This window comes from Rhinatrema bivittatum, chromosome 4 (assembly GCF_901001135.1).
Source record: "Rhinatrema bivittatum chromosome 4, aRhiBiv1.1, whole genome shotgun sequence".
NCBI lineage: Eukaryota > Metazoa > Chordata > Amphibia > Gymnophiona > Rhinatrematidae > Rhinatrema > Rhinatrema bivittatum.
Genome location: NC_042618.1, coordinates 87,553,920 through 87,571,039, shown reverse-complemented (window position 1 = coordinate 87,571,039; position 17,120 = coordinate 87,553,920). Strand labels below are relative to the sequence as shown.

The window sequence follows — 17,120 nt, the reverse complement described above, 5'->3', positions numbered from 1 at the left end:
TTTTCTCCAAACTGAACAGCCCTAAGTTCTTTAGCCTTTCCTCATAGGGCAGCCGTTTCATGCCCCTTATCATTTTGGTCGCCCTTCTCTGCACTTTCTCCAGTGCCGTTATATCCTTTTTGAGATGCGGTGACCGGAATTGCACACAGCATTCAAGACGTGGTCTTCACCATGGAGCGATACAGCGGCATTATGACATCCTCCATTTTATTTTCCATTCCCTTCCTAATAATTCCTAACATTCTGTTTGCTTTTTTGATCAACACAACACACTGGGCTGATGATTTCAATGTATTATCCACTATGACACCTAGATCTCTTTCCTGGGTGGCAACTCCTAAGATAGAACCTAACATTGTGTAACTACTGCAAGGGTTATTTTTCCCTATATGCATCACTTTGCACTTATCCATGTTAAATTGCATCTGCATTTGGAAGCCCAATCTTCCAGTCTTGCATGGTCCTCTTGCAATTCATCACAGTCTGCTTGAGATTTAATTATTCTGCATAATTTTGTGTCATCCACAAATTTGATCACCTCACTCGTCATACCCCTTTTCCAGAAAATGTATGAATATATTAAAAAGCACCGGTCCAAGAACAGATCCGTAAGGCACTCCACTGTTTACATTTTTCCACTCTGAAAACTGACCATTTAATCCTACTCTGTTTCCTGTCTTTTAACCTACTTGCAATCCACAAAAGGACATCACCTCCTATCCCATGAATTTTTAGTTTTCTTAGCAGCCTCTCAAGGAGGACTTTGTCAAATGCCTTCTGAAATCCAAATACACCACATCTACCGGTTCACCTTTGTCCACCTATTTATTCAACTTTTCAAAAAATGTAGGAGATTTGTGAGGCAAGACTTCCCTTTTATAAATCCATTTTGGCTATGTCCCATCAAACCATGTCTATCTTAATGTTTTGTGATTTTATTCTTTATAACAGTTTCCACGATTTTTCCCGGCACTGAAGTCAGGATCACCGGTCTATAGTTTCCCGGATCAACCCTGGATCCCTTTTTAAATATAGGGGTTATATTGGCCATCTTCCAGTCTTCAGGTACATCGGATGATTTTAATGATAGGTTATACATTTTTACTAATAGTTCTGAAATTTCATTTTTTAGTTCTTTCAGAACCCTGGGGTGTATTCCATCCGGTCCAAATGATTTACTACTCTTCAGTTTGTCAATCAGGCCTACCACACATTCCAGGTTCACTGTGATTTGGTTCATTTGTTCTGAAAATTCACCTATGAAAACCTTCTCCAGAACGGGTATCTCTCCAACATCATCTTCAATAAACACTGAAGCAAAGTAATTGTTTAATCTTTCTCTTCTCTAAGTGCTCTTTTAACCATGGTTGTAAGCTTCCCTATATAATATACCCTCTCAGTCCTGATGCATACTTCTACAAGGGAGGGCAGATTTAGTCTATGCTAGCAATAAGCTATCTCACATCTTACAGCCGTTACTATTTGTATCAACAAACACTGATGACATTCATTCCCACCTCAGCTGTAATGTTTAGGAAACACATTTTAGGATCCTCAAATGGAAAAGGCTCCCAAACTACTGGCACCCCTTGGTCGTGTCTCGATGGCTCCATTGCATACGGACCCAAAAGGACTTTGAAATTCGGGCAATCCTGCCCAATGATCACGGGATAGGACAAGCTAAGCAGTACTCCAACCTCATCATCCCTTGACTGGTCAGTGTCTTTAGGTATATGTGGGTAGAGGGACACTTCAAACCCCTTCCCTCCCTTGATTTGGGGCCTCCCCCACAAGTCGCTCCACACCAGCATTTTTACACTACCAGTGTCCAATAATGCTTGGGTGGAAACACCATTCAGCTCCATTGGTATCACACATTTAGGAGCCCTCTGTCTGGGGATACTTACCAAATTGCAACCATAGTCATGTTCATATTGTACCCCACTCTGAACGTAGTTACGTAGGAACTAAATAAGTTCATCCACCTCACATGAAACAGGTCTGGGCATATGAGAACTCCTGCTCTCCTCTCAAGGACTCCACTAGGCTGTCTTTGCCCTCAGGTTTTATACTCTAGGGCTGGTTTTTCCCTCCTCCTATAATACCTCGGGGCGCCCCAGCTTCAAGAGAACCAGGCGGGCTACCTGAGCCCGATCCGTTAAGGTAGATTGAGGGAGTTGTCTACGCACTCCCTCACAGAGTCTTATTCTACACATAAGTTCCATCATGGTTCCACCAAGCACCATAAAAAGGAAGATCACATAAGAACATAAGAAAATGCCATACTGGGTCAGACCAAGGGTCCATCAAGCCCAGCATCCTGTTTCCAACAGTGGCCAATCCAGGCCATAAGAACCTGGCAAGTACCCAAAAACTAAGTCTATTCCATATTACCATTGCTAATGGCAGTGGCTATTCTCTAAGTGAACTTAATAGCAGGTAATGGACTTCTCCTCCAAGAACTTATCCAATCCTTTTTTAAACACAGCTATACTAACTGCATTAACCACATCCTCTGGCAACAAATTCCAGAGTTTAATTGTGCGTTGAGTAAAAAAGAACTTTCTCCGATTAGTTTTAAATGTGCCCCATGCTAACTTCATGGAGTGGCCCCTAGTCTTTCTACTATCCGAAAGAGTAAATAACCGATTCACATCTACCCGGTCTAGACCTCTCATGATTTTAAACACCTCTATCATATCCCCCCTCAGTCGTCTCTTCTCCAAGCTGAAAAGTCCTAACCTCTTTAGTCTTTCCTCATAGGGGAGCAGTTCCATTCCCCTTATCATTTTGGTAGCCCTTCTCTGTACCTTCTCCATCGCAATTATATCTTTTTTGAGATGCGGCGACCAGAATTGTACACAGTATTCAAGGTGCGGTCTCACCATGGAGCGATACAGAGGCATTATGACATTTTCCGTTTTAGTCACCATTCCCTTTCTAATAATTCCCAACATTCTGTTTGCTTTTTTGACTGCCGCAGCACACTGTACCGATGATTTCAATGTGTTATCCACTATTTTATTTTATTTATTTAAGGTTTTTCTATACCGGCATTCATGAAAAGATCATATCATGCCGGTTTACAGATAACAGGGGGTGCAAAAAACTGTTCTTTTAACAAGTGTGGAGGAAGCAAAAGTTACAATAAAACAGGGTTGTAGAACTGGGGGAGGAAGGAGACAAGGATAGCGGCGTAAAAAATATTTACAGAGGTAACTTATTTACAATGTGCAGTGATGTCTCTTTATGGATATTTACATTGGGCGGTAAGGTCTCTCAATGGATATTTGATTCCGGAAAGGCTTGCTTAAATAGCCAAGTCTTAAGTCTTTTCCTGAATGTTGGTAAGCAGGGTTCAAGTCTAAGATCCGGTGGTAAGGTATTCCAAAGAGAGGGGCCCGCTGTAGAAAAGGCCCGGTCTCTGAGTGCCTTATGGAGTGTAGCTTTAGTTGGGGGAACAGTCAGGGAGCCTTTGTAGGTGTCTCTGATAGGTCTGGATGATGTGTGCATTCTGAGGGGGATTTGGAGGTTTTTATTTATTTAATTTATTTATTTGTGTTTTTTCCATACCGGCATTCACAGTTGGTCGTATCATGTCGGTTTACATAGAACAAGGGGTGAGCAATACATTATAACGTACAGAACTATAACCTGTGAGTATACATTACAAATTATAACAAGTGCACAGAAAAAGAAGTTACAATAAAACAGGGATGATTCTAACTGGGAGTAGAAGAAAAAGATGATAGATGTTTAACAAAAGTGGTATAACGTTGCAGTAACTGGTGAAGTCTAGATCAGTTTGATGGAGGATAATCAGTAAGGCTCAGTTTGATGGAAGAGAATCAGTAAGGGTCCGGATAGGCTTTCTTGAATAACCATGTTTTAAGTCTTTTTCTGAAGGTTGGAAGGCATGGTTCCTGTCGTAATTCTAGGGGGATGGAGTTCCACAATGGGGGTCCTGCTGTGGAGAAGGCCCGATCTCTCAATGTTATATGTTGGGTGGTATTGGCGTGTGGTACCTGTAGATATTCTCTGTACGCTTCTCTAATGGGTCTGGAGGAGGAGTGTTTTTTGAGAGTTATTTGTAGATAGAGTGGAGCAAGTCCATGGATAGATTTGTAGATTGTGGTGAGGGACTTATGGATTATTCTGTAGTGAATTGGCAACCAATGAAGGTCTTTGAGGACTGGCATAATGTGATCTCTTCTCCTCTTGTTTGTTAAGATTCTGGCTGCAGTGTTCTGTATCATTTGAAGCGGTTTAGTATGGGATGATGGGAGACCTAGTAAGATAGCGTTACAGTAGTCTATCTTAGCGAAGATTATTGCTTGGAGAACTGTTCTATAATCATGGAAATGAAAGAGGGGTTTTATTCTTTTTAATACATGTAGTTTGTGGAAGCAGTCTTTAGTTGTTTGGTTAATGAATGATTTTAGGTTTAGCCGGTTGTCTATAGAAACTCCTAGATCTCTTACTTTTGAGATTTGCAGGTTGGCTGGTGGGTTCGTAGTGATATTGCAGTTTTCTGGAGAGATGAGTAGGAATTTGCTTTTTGATTGGTTTAGAATTAAGTTTAAGCTGGAGAGGAGGCCGTTAATTTTTTGAAAACAGTTTTCCCAATATTCTAGCATTTTAGTGATGGATTCTTTGAGGGGGATCACGATCTGGACATCGTCGGCATATAGGAAGTGTTTTAGGTTCAATTTGTTTAGCAAATGGCAAAGCGGGAGAAGGTATATGTTGAAAAGTGTTGGTGAGAGTGAGGAACCCTGAGGAACTCCTAGTAGGAAGGGTATCTGAGGGATTCTTTGTTGTGGATTCTAACCTTGAAACCTCTGTTCTCTAGGAATGACTTGAACCAGGTTAGTGCTGTTCCTGTAATGCCGATGTTCACCAGTTGGTTTAGTAGCATGGCGTGGTTTACACTGTCGAATGCTGCCGAGAGGTCCAGTAGGATCAATAGGAAGGCCTGTCCTTTGTCGAGGCCCAAGGTGAGGTAGTCAGTCAGGGAGATGAGTAGGGATTCGGTGCTTGAAGCTTTTCTGAATCCGTATTGAGTAGGGAATAGAATTTTGTGTTCTTCTATGTAGTCCGATAGTTGAGTGTTAACTAGCTTCTCCATCACCTTGGCAATGAATGGAAGATTGGAGATTGGACGATAGCTGTTGGGATCTTTGGGGTCCAAGTTAGATTTCTTGAGAAGCGGTTTGATGGATGCTAGTTTAAGGTTGTCTGGATAGAAACCCTGGGTAAATGAGCAGTTAATGATGTCCGCCAGGGTTTTTGCGATGGTGTCCGGAATCAGAAGTAGTAATTTGGATGGGATTTGGTCGAAGGGATGCGATGAAGGTTTCATTTTCTTCAGAAGTGTTTGGATCTCTGAGGATGTGGTGAGTTCAAGAGATTGGAGGGATATGTCCTTGTTGTGGTGTATGTAAGTGCTGGCTGGAGTGCAAGGATTGGGCTTTAATTGTGTTAGGAGGTTCGTGATTTTATTACTGAAGAAGAGGGCCAGCTCATCTGCTTTTGTTTGAGCTTGGTTGAGTGGTATGTCAGGTGCATTAGCCTGAGTTAGATTGGAGACGTATGTGAAAAGGGCTTTGGAGTCGAAGATAAGGTCATGAATCTTATGTGCGTAGAAGTCCCTTTTTGTTTTTAAGGTGGAGCTCTTGTAAGAGTGGAGGGCGAGTTTGTATGCAGAAAGAGTAGCGGGGGAAGGGGCTTTACGCCATTTACTTTCTTTCTGACGTAGACTGAGTTTGAGGTTTCTAAGTTCGTTAGAAAACCACGGCTGTCTTTTGGACGCACATTGTTTGAGTTTTTTTTGTCATCGGTGGACATAGTTTGTTTGCCACGGTTTCTGTTATGGTAGACCAGGAATTAATGGCTGAAATGGGGGATGTGACATCTATGAGTGATAGTTCCGTGGTTAGATGATTGCTGAGTTCGTCAGCGGCGCAAACTTTTCTGTAGAGAAATGAATGTTGAGGGGAGTGTTTGTTGTTCGTTTTGGTCATCGAAAAGGTGGTGGAGATTAATGAGTGGTCTGACCAGGGAACTAGTTTGCATGTAGGGTGTACTGAGTGCGTTATACCTGAGCTCAGAAAGATGAGGTCCAGTGTGTGACCCGCCTTGTGAGTAGGTTCGTTGATTATTTGTTTGAATCCCATTGCTGACATGGCGGTAAGGAAGGTTTCGCAGCTAGTCGAGAGTGTGGGGTTGTCAACGTGTAAATTAAAATCTCCTAGGATTATCGTTGGGGTGTCCAGATTTAGATATGATGCTATAATTTCAAGGATGGGTGATGCATCTGCTTCTAGGAGTCCTGGAGGGGCATATACTAGAAGGATTTGGAGAAAGTCTGATTTGAAAAGGCCTGTTTCTAGTTTCGAGTCAGATTTAATTGGGTAGTGTGAGAATCTCAGATCTTTCTTAGCTGCGAGGAGGATACCCCCACCCCTTTTCTTCTGTCGGGGGATAGAGAAAAAGTCGTAGGTCTGAGTTGGTAGTTGATTAATTAATGCTATGTCTGTAGATTTAAGCCATGTTTCTGTTATGGCACAGAGGTCCGGGTTTGCATCTAGGAGAAGGTCATTTAAGATCAGCGATTTCTTGGATAGTGATTGAGCATTAAATAAAATCATAGAGAAAAGGGCAAATCCTAGGAGTTGGGTGATTGGAGCAATCATGATAGGGATAAGGGATTTGTAGGTGCGTTGATTGGCGAGTATGGTTGGTTTTCCTGCGAGTAGAGTTCGATGGTGGAGAATTGGAATTGGGAGACCGTGGCACATGGCATGCATTGTTAGGAGCGCTAGTTGTAGGTAGATTGATAAATAAATATGCCGTATGGATTGCTGGAGTTTGGAGGTAAGAATGTAGAAGTCAGGCTGTCTGAGTTGCTGGAATAGAATGACTGATAGCGTTTTGTAGTCTGAGCTGTAGCGTCTGGTTGTCTAAGCTGTAGAGTCCGGTTGTCTGAGATGTGGAGTCCGGTTGTTTGAGATGTGGAGTCCGGGTGTCCGAGAAGTGGAGTCCGGGTGTCCGAGAAGTGGAGTCCGGTTGTCCGAGAAGTGGAGTCCGGTTGTCCGAGAAGTGGAGTCCGGTTGTCTGAAATGTGGAGTATGGTTGTTTGAGCTGTAGCGTCTGTACAGACTGTAGCGTCTCACCTGGTTGTCTGCGTTGTGGGAGGCTGGATTGGATGACTAATAGTCTGGATGAATGATGTTTGGTGAGGCTGAGTTGTATGAATGTTAGAGGTTGGAAGGATGGACGCTGGTGGATGCTTGTATATGAGCTTGTGTGAGTTCGATTGTCGCTGTAGGGTTCTGCTCCGCTCTTCGGGTCCGCACAAAGGGGCGGGCCCCTTTGTTGCGCTCCTTCGGCGCGCGGCACCTGGGAGCGGGTCGGCTCTTTAAATCTTGTGCCGTCGTGCTCGGGTGATGTCACCGGCGCGACTTAGTAGAGCTGAGGCGGCGTTGGTCGGCAGGATGAGGCCCAGCCCTGGTTGACTCCTCCCCGGTTAGGAACGCTCGGCAGGAGGGGGCTGGATCGTGACGGCGTGGTGTGGATGGACAAGGAAGGCAGAGAAGAGGTAAGATCCCCGCGTGGCCGGAGCGGGGCCCACGGAGGTAGGGCGAGAGTTAAGGGCCTTACCCCGATGGGCTCAAGCGCCGGCTGCGCAGGCCTCTCTCCCAGCTCCTACGGAGTCTCCGGTGTTGCCTCCCTCAGGGACCTGCAGTCCGATTTGAAAAGAGATCTAGGTTGACACCTAGATCTCTTTCTTGGGTTGTAGCACCTAATATGGAACCCAACATTGTGTAATTATAGCATGGGTTATTTTTCCCTATATGCATCACCTTGCACTTATCCACATTAAATTTCATCTGCCATTTGGATGCCCAATTTTCCAATCTCACAAGGTCTTCCTGCAATTTATCACAGTCTGCTTGTGATTTAACTACTCTGAAGAATTTTGTGTCATCTGCAAATTTGATTATCTCACTCGTCGTATTTCTTTCCAGATCATTTATAAATATATTGAAAAGTAAGGGTCCCAATACAGATCCCTGAGGCACTCCACTGCCCACTCCCTTCCACTGAGAAAATTGTCCATTTAATCCTACTCTCTGTTTCCTGTCTTTTAGCCAGTTTGCAATTCACGAAAGGACATCACCACCTATCCCATGACTTTTTACTTTTCCTAGAAGCCTCTCATGAGGAACTTTTTCAAACGCCTTCTGAAAATCCAAGTATACTATATCTACCGGTTCACCTTTATCCACATGTTTATTAACTCCTTCAAAAAAGTGAAGCAGATTTGTGAGGCAAGACTTGCCCTGGGTAAAGCCATGCTGACTTTGTTCCAATAAACCATGTCTTTCTATATGTTCTGTGATTTTGATGTTTAGAACACTTTCCACTATTTTTCCTGGCACTGAAGTCAGGCTAACCGGTCTGTAGTTTCCCGGATCGCCCCTGGAGCCCTTCTTAAATATTGGGGTTACATTTGCTATCCTCCAGTCTTCAGGTACAATGGATGATTTTAATGATAAGTTACAAATTTTTACTAATAGGTCTGAAATTTCATTTTTTAGTTCCTTCAGAACTCTGGGGTGTATACCATCCGGTCCAGGTGATTTACTACTCTTCAGTTTGTCAATCAGGCCTACCACATCTTCTAGGTTGACCGTGATTTGATTCAGTCCATCTGAATCATTACCATGAAAATCTTCTCCATTACGGGTACCTCTCCAACATCCTCTTCAGTAAACACCGAAGCAAAGAAATCATTTAATCTTTCCGCGATGGCCTTATCTTCTCTAAGTGCCCCTTTAACCCCTCGATCATCTAACGGTCCAACTGACTCCCTCACAGGCTTTCTGCTTCGGATATATTTAAAAAAGTTTTTACTGTGAGTTTTTGCCTCTACAGCCAACTTCTTTTCAAATTCTCTCTTAGCCTGTCTTATCAATGTCTTACATTTAATTTGCCAATGTTTATGCTTTATCCTATTTTCTTCTGTTGGATCCTTCTTCCAATTTTTGAATGAAGATCTTTTGGCTAAAATAGCTTCTTTCACCTCCCCTTTTAACCATGCCGGTAATCGTTTTGCCTTCTTTCCACCTTTCTTAATGTGTGGAATACATTTGGACTGTGCTTCTAGAATGGTATTTTTTAACAATGACCACGCCTCTTGGACATTTTTTACTTTTGTAGCTGCTCCTTTCAGTTTTTTTCTAACAATTTTTCTCATTTTATCAAAGTTTCCCTTGAAAGTTTAGCACGAGAGCCTTGGATTTGCACACTGTTCCTTTTCCAGTCATTAAATCAAATTTGATCATATTATGATCACTATTGCCAAGCGGCCCCACCACAGTTACCTCTCTCAACAAGTCCTGTGCTCCACTGAGAATTAGTTCTAAAATTGCTCCCTCTCTCGTCGGTTCCTGAACCAATTGCTCCATAAAGCTATCATTTATTCCATCCAGGAGTGTTATCTCTCTAGCGTGACCCAACGATACATTTACCCAGTTTTTCTGTGTGCTCTATGATTTCGAACTTGAGAATAGTTTCCACTATTTTTCCCGACACTGAAGTCAGGCTCACTGGTCTATAGTTGCCCGGATCGCCCCTGGAGCCTTTTTTAAATATTGGGGTTACATTGGCCACCCTCCAGTCTTCAGGTACAATGGATGATTTTAATGATAGGTTACAAATTTTAACTAATAGATCAGAAATTTCATTTTTGAGTTCCTTCAGTACCCTAGGATGCATACCATCCGGGCCAGGTGATTTGCTACTTTTTAGTTTGTGAATCTGGTCTACTACATCTTCCAAGTTCACAGTGATTTTGTTCAGTTTGTCTGACTCATCACCCCTGAAAACCATCTCTGGAACTGGTATCTCCCCAACATCCTCATTAGTAAACATGGAAGCAAAGAATTAATTTAGTCTTTCTGCAGTGGCCATATCTTCCCTAAGAGCCCCTTTAACCCCTCGGTCATCTAATGGTTCAAACGACTCCCTCACAGGTTTCTTGCTTCGGATATATTTGAAAAAGTTTTTATTATGAGTTTTTCCCTTTATGGCCAACTTCATTTCAAATTCTCTCTTCGCCTGTCTTATCAATGTTTTACACTTAACTTGACAATGCTTATGTTTTATCCTATTTTCTTCAGATGGATCCTTCTTCTAATTTTTGAAGGACTTTTTTTGGCTAAAATAGCCTCTTTCCCCTCACCTTTTAACCATGAAAGTAATCGTTTTGCCTTCTTTCCACTTTTCTTAATGTGTGGAATACATATGGACTGCGCCTCTAGGATTGTATTTTTAAACAATGTCCAAGCCTGTTGAATACTTTTAACCTTTGCAGCTGCACCTTTCAGTTTTTTTCTAACTATTTTCCTCATTTTATCAGTTTTCCTTTTGAAAGTTTAGTGTTAGAGCTGCAGATTTACTTATTGTCCCCCTTCCGGTTATTAGTTTAAATTTGATCATGTTATGATTACTGTTGCCAAGTGGCCCCACCACCGTTACCTCTCTCACCAAATCCTGCATTCCACTAAGAATTAAATCTAAAATAGCTCCCTCTCTTGTTGGTTCCTGAACCAATTGCTCCAGGAAGCAATCATTTATTACATCCAGGAACTTTATGTCTCTAGCAAGTCCTGATGTTACATTTACCCAGTCAATATTGGGGTAATTGGAATCTAGAGAATAACAACGAGCAGGCAGCTGCACTTCAACAAATACTACAATCCAATAGTGGAGTTGCCGCATAAAATACATGAATACATCAATAAACTCAATTTTTGAGCTTTGATTGGGACTCAGACTGTTTTGTCTGCACTATTGGATTGTGGTAATTGAAATCTCCCATTATTATTGCACTGCCAAATTGGTTTGCTTCCCTGATTTCTCTTAGCATTTCATCATCTGTCTGACCATTTTCTCCAGGTGGACGGTAGTATACTCCTATCACTATACTCTTACCCAACACCCATGGGATTTCTACCCACATAGATTCTACTGAGCATTTAGTCTCTTGTATGATCTTTATCCTGTTGGACTCTATACCCTCCCGGACATAAAGTGCCATACCCCCACCAAGTTGATCCTCCCTATCATTGCGATATAATTTGTACCCTGATATAGCACTGTCCCATTGGTTATCCTTCTTCTACCAGGTCTCTGTGATGCCAATTATGTCAATCTCATCATTTGCTGCTATACACTCTAACTCTCCCATCTTACTTCTTAGATTTCTGGCATTGGCATACAGACATTTCAAAATGTGTTTTTTCGTTTTGTTTTAACAACCTGCTTTTCAGTTGTTTGGGATAATTCGGAAATCATTAGCTTTGGTGATTTTTTACATATAGGCATATGGACTATGTTTGCTTTTAATGAAACCTCTCTGTTGGGATGCCCTAACTCTCCTGTTTCATTGGTATCATTTAAGGATACATTTCTCTGAACCATGCACTGCTGAGTGACTGTCGGCTTTTCCCCTTGTTCTAGTTTAAAAGCTGCTCTATCTCCTTTTTGAAAGTTAGTGCCAGCAGCTTGGTTCCACTCTGGTTAAAGTGGAGTCCATCCTTTCGGAAAGGTCTCCCCTTTCCCCAAAAGTTCCCCAGTTCCTTATAAAGCTGAATCCCTCTTCCCTGCACCATTGTCTCATCCATGCATTGAAACTCTGGAGCTCTGCCTGCCTCTGGGGAACCTGCACGTGGAACAGGAAGCATTTCAGAGAATGCTACCCTGGAGGTTCTGGATTTCCGCTTCCTACCTAAAATCCTAAATTTGGCTTCCAGAACCCCTCTCCCACATTTTCCAATGTTGTTGGTGCCCACATGTACCACGACAGCCTGCTCCTCCCCAGCACTGTCTAAAATCCTATCTAGGTGACGCTTAAGGTCTGCCACCTTCGCACTAGGCAGGCAAGTTACCAGGCGGTCCTCACGTCCACCAGCCACCTGCTATCTACATTTCTAATAATCGAATCACCAACTATGATGGCCTGCCTAACCCTTCTCTCCTGGGCAGCAGCACTGGGAGACTTGTCCTCAGTGCGAGAGGATAATACATCATCTGAAGAGCAGGTCCTTGCTACAGAATCACTTCCTGCTACACCAGGGTGATGTTCTCCTACTGGGAGACCTTTCTGATTTAAGGCAGGACTGGGGCTGCCAGACTAGATTTGGGACTTGGCTCCTATGTCCCTGAAGGTCTCATCAATGTACCTCTCTGTCTCCCTCAGCTCCTCCAAGTCTGCTACTCTAGCCTCCAGAGATCGGACTCGTTTCCTGAGAGCCAGGAGCTCTTTGCATCGAGTGCACACATACAATCTCTCACCGGCGGGTAAAAAAATCATACATGTGACATTCAATGCAAAAGACTGGAAAGCCCCCCTCTTGCGGCTGGACTGCTGCCTTCATCTTAGTTTTATTAAGTTCCTAGTTAAGTTTAGGATACTAAGAGAGTTGGAATGAGAGTACTTTAAATTTACAGGTGAATGTACTAATTAATCAGCTAGTGTCCTACAAGGGGATGATTAAACTTTCAATAAGGGCTGGTACAATAGTATGATTTAGATAAGACCCTGATTGATTTTTAATGAGAAAGTGTCTCGTGCCTAAAAATCAAGGGTTGAGTGGGTGGGAAAGACAGACACTAGAATTACCTAGCTCTGGCTTGCTTATTACCTCAGACACACACAAACTCTAAAGAATATATCCCTTAATTTCACCTTTCACCAAACTTTTATAAGCCCAAATATTTCTGAAAGCTATATTTACCCATGCTCTTTAACCACTGTTAAATTCATCTTCACTCAGTTAATGGAAGGGTTTGAGATTCGGCGTGCGCTTCCGGTCCTCCTCTATTGCAAAGGGTGCGGGGCCTCTGGAAGCTGGGGCTGTGGAAGTCAATCCCTGGATCGCTTGCGGTGACTTCTGGACTCCTCTCCCGGGGGATGCTGGGAGCAGTATGCAGATGAGCCTTCCGGTCCTCCTCTACTGCAAAGGGTGCGGGGCCTCTGGAAGCTGGGGCTGTGGACGTAAGGTTCCGTCCTTCTTCACCACAAAGAAGACTGCCCTAGCAGGAGACTTGGATGGCCTTATGAAACCCTTTTGAAGATTTTCTTGGATGTATTCAGACATCGCTTTATTTTCTACCACAGAGAGGGGGTAAACCCTTCCCCTGGGTGGTTCAGTATTCGGTTTCAAGTTGATAGCACAGTTGTAGGATCTGTGTGGAGGTAGTACATCAGCGACTTCTTTAGAAAATACATCCTGAAAAGATGTGGATTGAGGCGGCAGCTCAGGCAACAGTGGTGTCGTTGGCATGCAGGATATAGGTGAGACTTCCTTCTGTCATGGCAAATGCCTATCTGGACCCCAACGTGAAAGCTCCAGAGTAGCCCAGTTGAATTGAGGCATGTGCTTTTGCAGCCACTGTAACCCAAGTACTAAGGGGTGCATAGCCTTCTCTAGTACAAAGAAGGAAATGGTCTCTGTATGAAGAGCGCCTGTCCTTAAACTTACTGGTTCAGTAAGTAGGGATACTTCACTCGGTAAAGGCTCTCCATGGATAGAAGATAGTAGTAGCGGAGACATCATGGTTGTGGTGGGGATCCGCAGATTTCCACTAGACGTTTTAGTATAAAGTTTCCTACTTTCTCGGAGTCCACTAGGGCAAGAGTTTGAAATTCACGCGGTCTGCATATCAAGGAGACTGGAAGAGAGAGTGGAGGAGAGCGTGCAGTTAGACCAAAGAAGAGTCCTCCTACAGGACTTAGGTCTGCTAGTTTCCCGGACAGATTGGGCATGTTTGTACGGCATGGCCAGCTTGTCCACAATACATGCAGAGGCCCAATCTTTTTCGTGTTCTTCTCTCTTTAGAAGTCAGGTGACTGCGACCTAGTTGCATTGGTTCTTCTTCACCAGCAACAGGATTAGACTGAATAGGCTTAGATATGGTCTTGACTTGGATTTCTCCCTGGCTAGGTCTCCTGGAACTCTTGACCTCTTGAACCTTATCCCGAAGCCAGTGATCAATCCTTGTGACCAACTTCATCAGGTCCTCCAAGGTCTCAGGTATTTCTCGAGCCGCCAGTTCGTCTTTTAGCCGGGAGTTCAGGCCTTCAAAGAAGAGTGTCTTCAGGCATCTTGCGTCCAATTTAACTCTGAAGCAAAAGTCTTGAATTCTATGGCGAAGTCTGGTAAAGGTTTATTACCTTGCTTCAGATGAACCAATGTAGATCCTGTTGCAGTGTACCAGGCAGGGTCATCAAATACAGATTTGAACAGTTCCAAAAATCCGGTAAGATACATCAGGATGGGATCATCGCGCTCCCACAGCGGAGAAGCCCAAGCCAGTGCTCTTCCATCCAGATAAGACAGGATATATATGGTCTTGGCATATGCTGTAGGAAAATGGTTAGGTTGCAGGGCAAAATGCATGCAAAATTGGTTGATGAATCCCCTACATCTCCAAGCTACCCCAGAGAAGCGTGTAGGAGCGGAGAGGGGTACAACAGTCTTAACCGTCACTTCTGGTGGTGTTTTTTTTTACCTGTGGTAGTAGAGGCATTCATCTGCCAGTGCAGTAGATTAAAGGCCACAGTCAAGCTATCCAGCGACTTCTGTTGTTCAGAGATTCGCTGGGCCAGGCCTGGAATGGCCTGCAGTGCGGTGAGCTGAGCCGAATCCATGGAGTTAGCAATCTGTTATGGTTTTGAGGTGTTTGGTGGATTCTTAGGTGCTGCAGTAATGGCCACTCCCATGGGGAGGAGTCCCGCGGGGAACTGCAGTACCAGGCTAGACTCAGATGCACAAACACAGAGAATTTTTATTGTACAGCTTGTATAGTTCACCAGAGGTGACTTCTAATCATTTAACCATTACCATACCTGTAGCTTCCATCATAATGAGTGGAAGCACAGGATTGCTTGTGACTAAAGCTAGTGTAAGTTATTTGGGTGCACACACTGTGCATGCTCTGGTGTTTGTATCCCTGGTAATGTGGTGCGGGCTTGCAAGATGCGCTCCCTGTACAGCCTGTGTGCCTTCCTGCATGGCAAGCTTTGTCATGGGCCATGCTGCTTCATCAGTGGGGCTTGCAGCTCAGGTTCCATTGTGGGTACTTTTCTAGGAAGCATTTGGACCTCCCTTCCCTGTTGGGGTTGCTGTTGAGCAGCCTGAAGCATCCAGTGTGCCAATATTAATACACTGCTACCTAATATTCTGGCTTTAGGAAGACAGGGCAGGTTACCAAATATTTTTGTATTGTCTCACCAGTGCTGTTTAGGTGTGTCAGATAGAAGGCCTTATTTTATCACAATCGATAATTGTGGCTATCCAGCAATAACAGCCGCTAATATAAAAGATATTTCCCACATTAAATCCGACATTAGCATGCAATATTTTGTTGTGAAATGTGATAAGTCACTCATTTGCATAATTTTTCGATTTTGCATACTCATTAGAACATTAAAATACTATTGCATGATGTGATAAGCATCGCAGGTTAGTAATGCATTATGGTACGATATACCCCGCCATAATGCCTTTATGAGGCTTGATGCATCACCCAGCAAGAGAGGATCATTTGTTTTATTATTCCAGATGATTACATACCTGTGTTGAATTTCTATCCTTGTCTCTACTTCTTCACTCAAGTCTATTGTATCTCTTCCTTTCTTGTTTACAAACTCTTCACTCAGACCAACTTGATTCAAGGCACTCATGTACTGACTCTCTACCATCTTTCGTGCATCACTCTGTGGGTTATAGCAGAAACAAATCTGTAAATTATAATAAAAAAGAAACCCAAAAGACCTGGCAAATTACTAAGAGGCAGAGGACACTGTATTTTTCTATGTACACGGATGTCCGGTAATGTTCATGACTTATTGACTCAAGTACCGTTTTAATTTTATTTTTTTTCTTCTTTATGTTGTTTAATATTCAGATAGTAATATCCCTCCACCGAGGGTGTTTTTTGAAATTGGTCTTTATTCAAATAGCCCTCTCGTGTGCGATCACCATATATCACCTTGCTTCAAGTTCTTTTATACTTAGCTTTTTTGAGTAAGATGTAATCTTCTATGTATCTTTCATGATAGCGAAATTGGAGCCATCAGCCCGACACTGGCAGTGTTTTGACCATCCCGTCTTCCTCAGGAACTAAGAGATTTTTGCTATATTTGCAGCCTTCCAACGCGCCATATAGCCATCGGACAGTGTCCTCTGTTTGTTGGTATTGTTACAATTTAAGAGAGGACCACTCTTGGGTGTTGTAATTCTTGGTAAATTACTAAGAGGGACAGCACTAAATTGTGTACTAAAATTGAGGCACCGCTGGTCAAATGTAACCATTACTATATCAAACAAATGTAGAAAGTAACCACCAAAATGTTACAAATATCCACATTAACATATAGAGGCCAATATTTAAGAAACCAGAAAATAGATAACTTATCCAACTAAAAGTTAGCTGGATAAGTCATCAAGGATATTCAGTGAGATAACATTCTGTTGAATATTTGTAAATATTCAACAGAACACTGAGAGGAGAGGATCACCTTGCTGGTGGCTGAAAGGAATCAGTAAGTTTTTGCTTGGGACGTTGTCTTTTTTAAAGGTATTGGGGCAAAGTTAACTATTTGGGAATATTATTTAGTGTGTTTGTGTATTTGTGCTTTTAATAGTCAGAAAGGCAGTGAATAAACAAGTTAGACTGTTTGTATTTTTAAATAGTTAGTCAATAAGGTAGCTAGTAAGCAGTAGGTAGTGTGTTTATTTTTAAAAGTCTGCAGAACTGAGTGTTCTGCAGACTTTTAAGAACTGAGTGTTTGTATTTAATACAAATTGAGTGTTTGTATTTAGAAAAAAAACAAACAAACCCAAAAAGTAGCCAGAAGCTAGAAATAAGCTAGGAGCAGTGTATACCTAAGTAAAAAAGGTTGAATAGTTCAGCTCAGTTTCTCACCTTGGAAAGGTGTTGAGGTACTGTGATTGGGTTTGAATAGGTACCAACATTTTTTTAATCAAGAGAGCAGTGAGTCACTCTGGCTGACTAAGTGTTAAGGTTATGCGTTTGATTTGAAT

General features: G+C 42.7%; 1 protein-coding gene across 1 annotated transcript in view; it reads right to left on the bottom strand.

The window, feature by feature from the left end:
* FAM161B (FAM161 centrosomal protein B) overlaps positions 1–17,120 on the bottom strand; it is a 114,606-nt gene that overhangs the window by 12,733 nt on the left and 84,753 nt on the right. Inside the window, exon 9 of the mRNA XM_029598450.1 lies at positions 15,648–15,790. Within this exon, the coding sequence (XP_029454310.1) occupies positions 15,648–15,790 (143 nt within the window). The remainder of the gene's footprint in view (positions 1–15,647; positions 15,791–17,120) is intronic.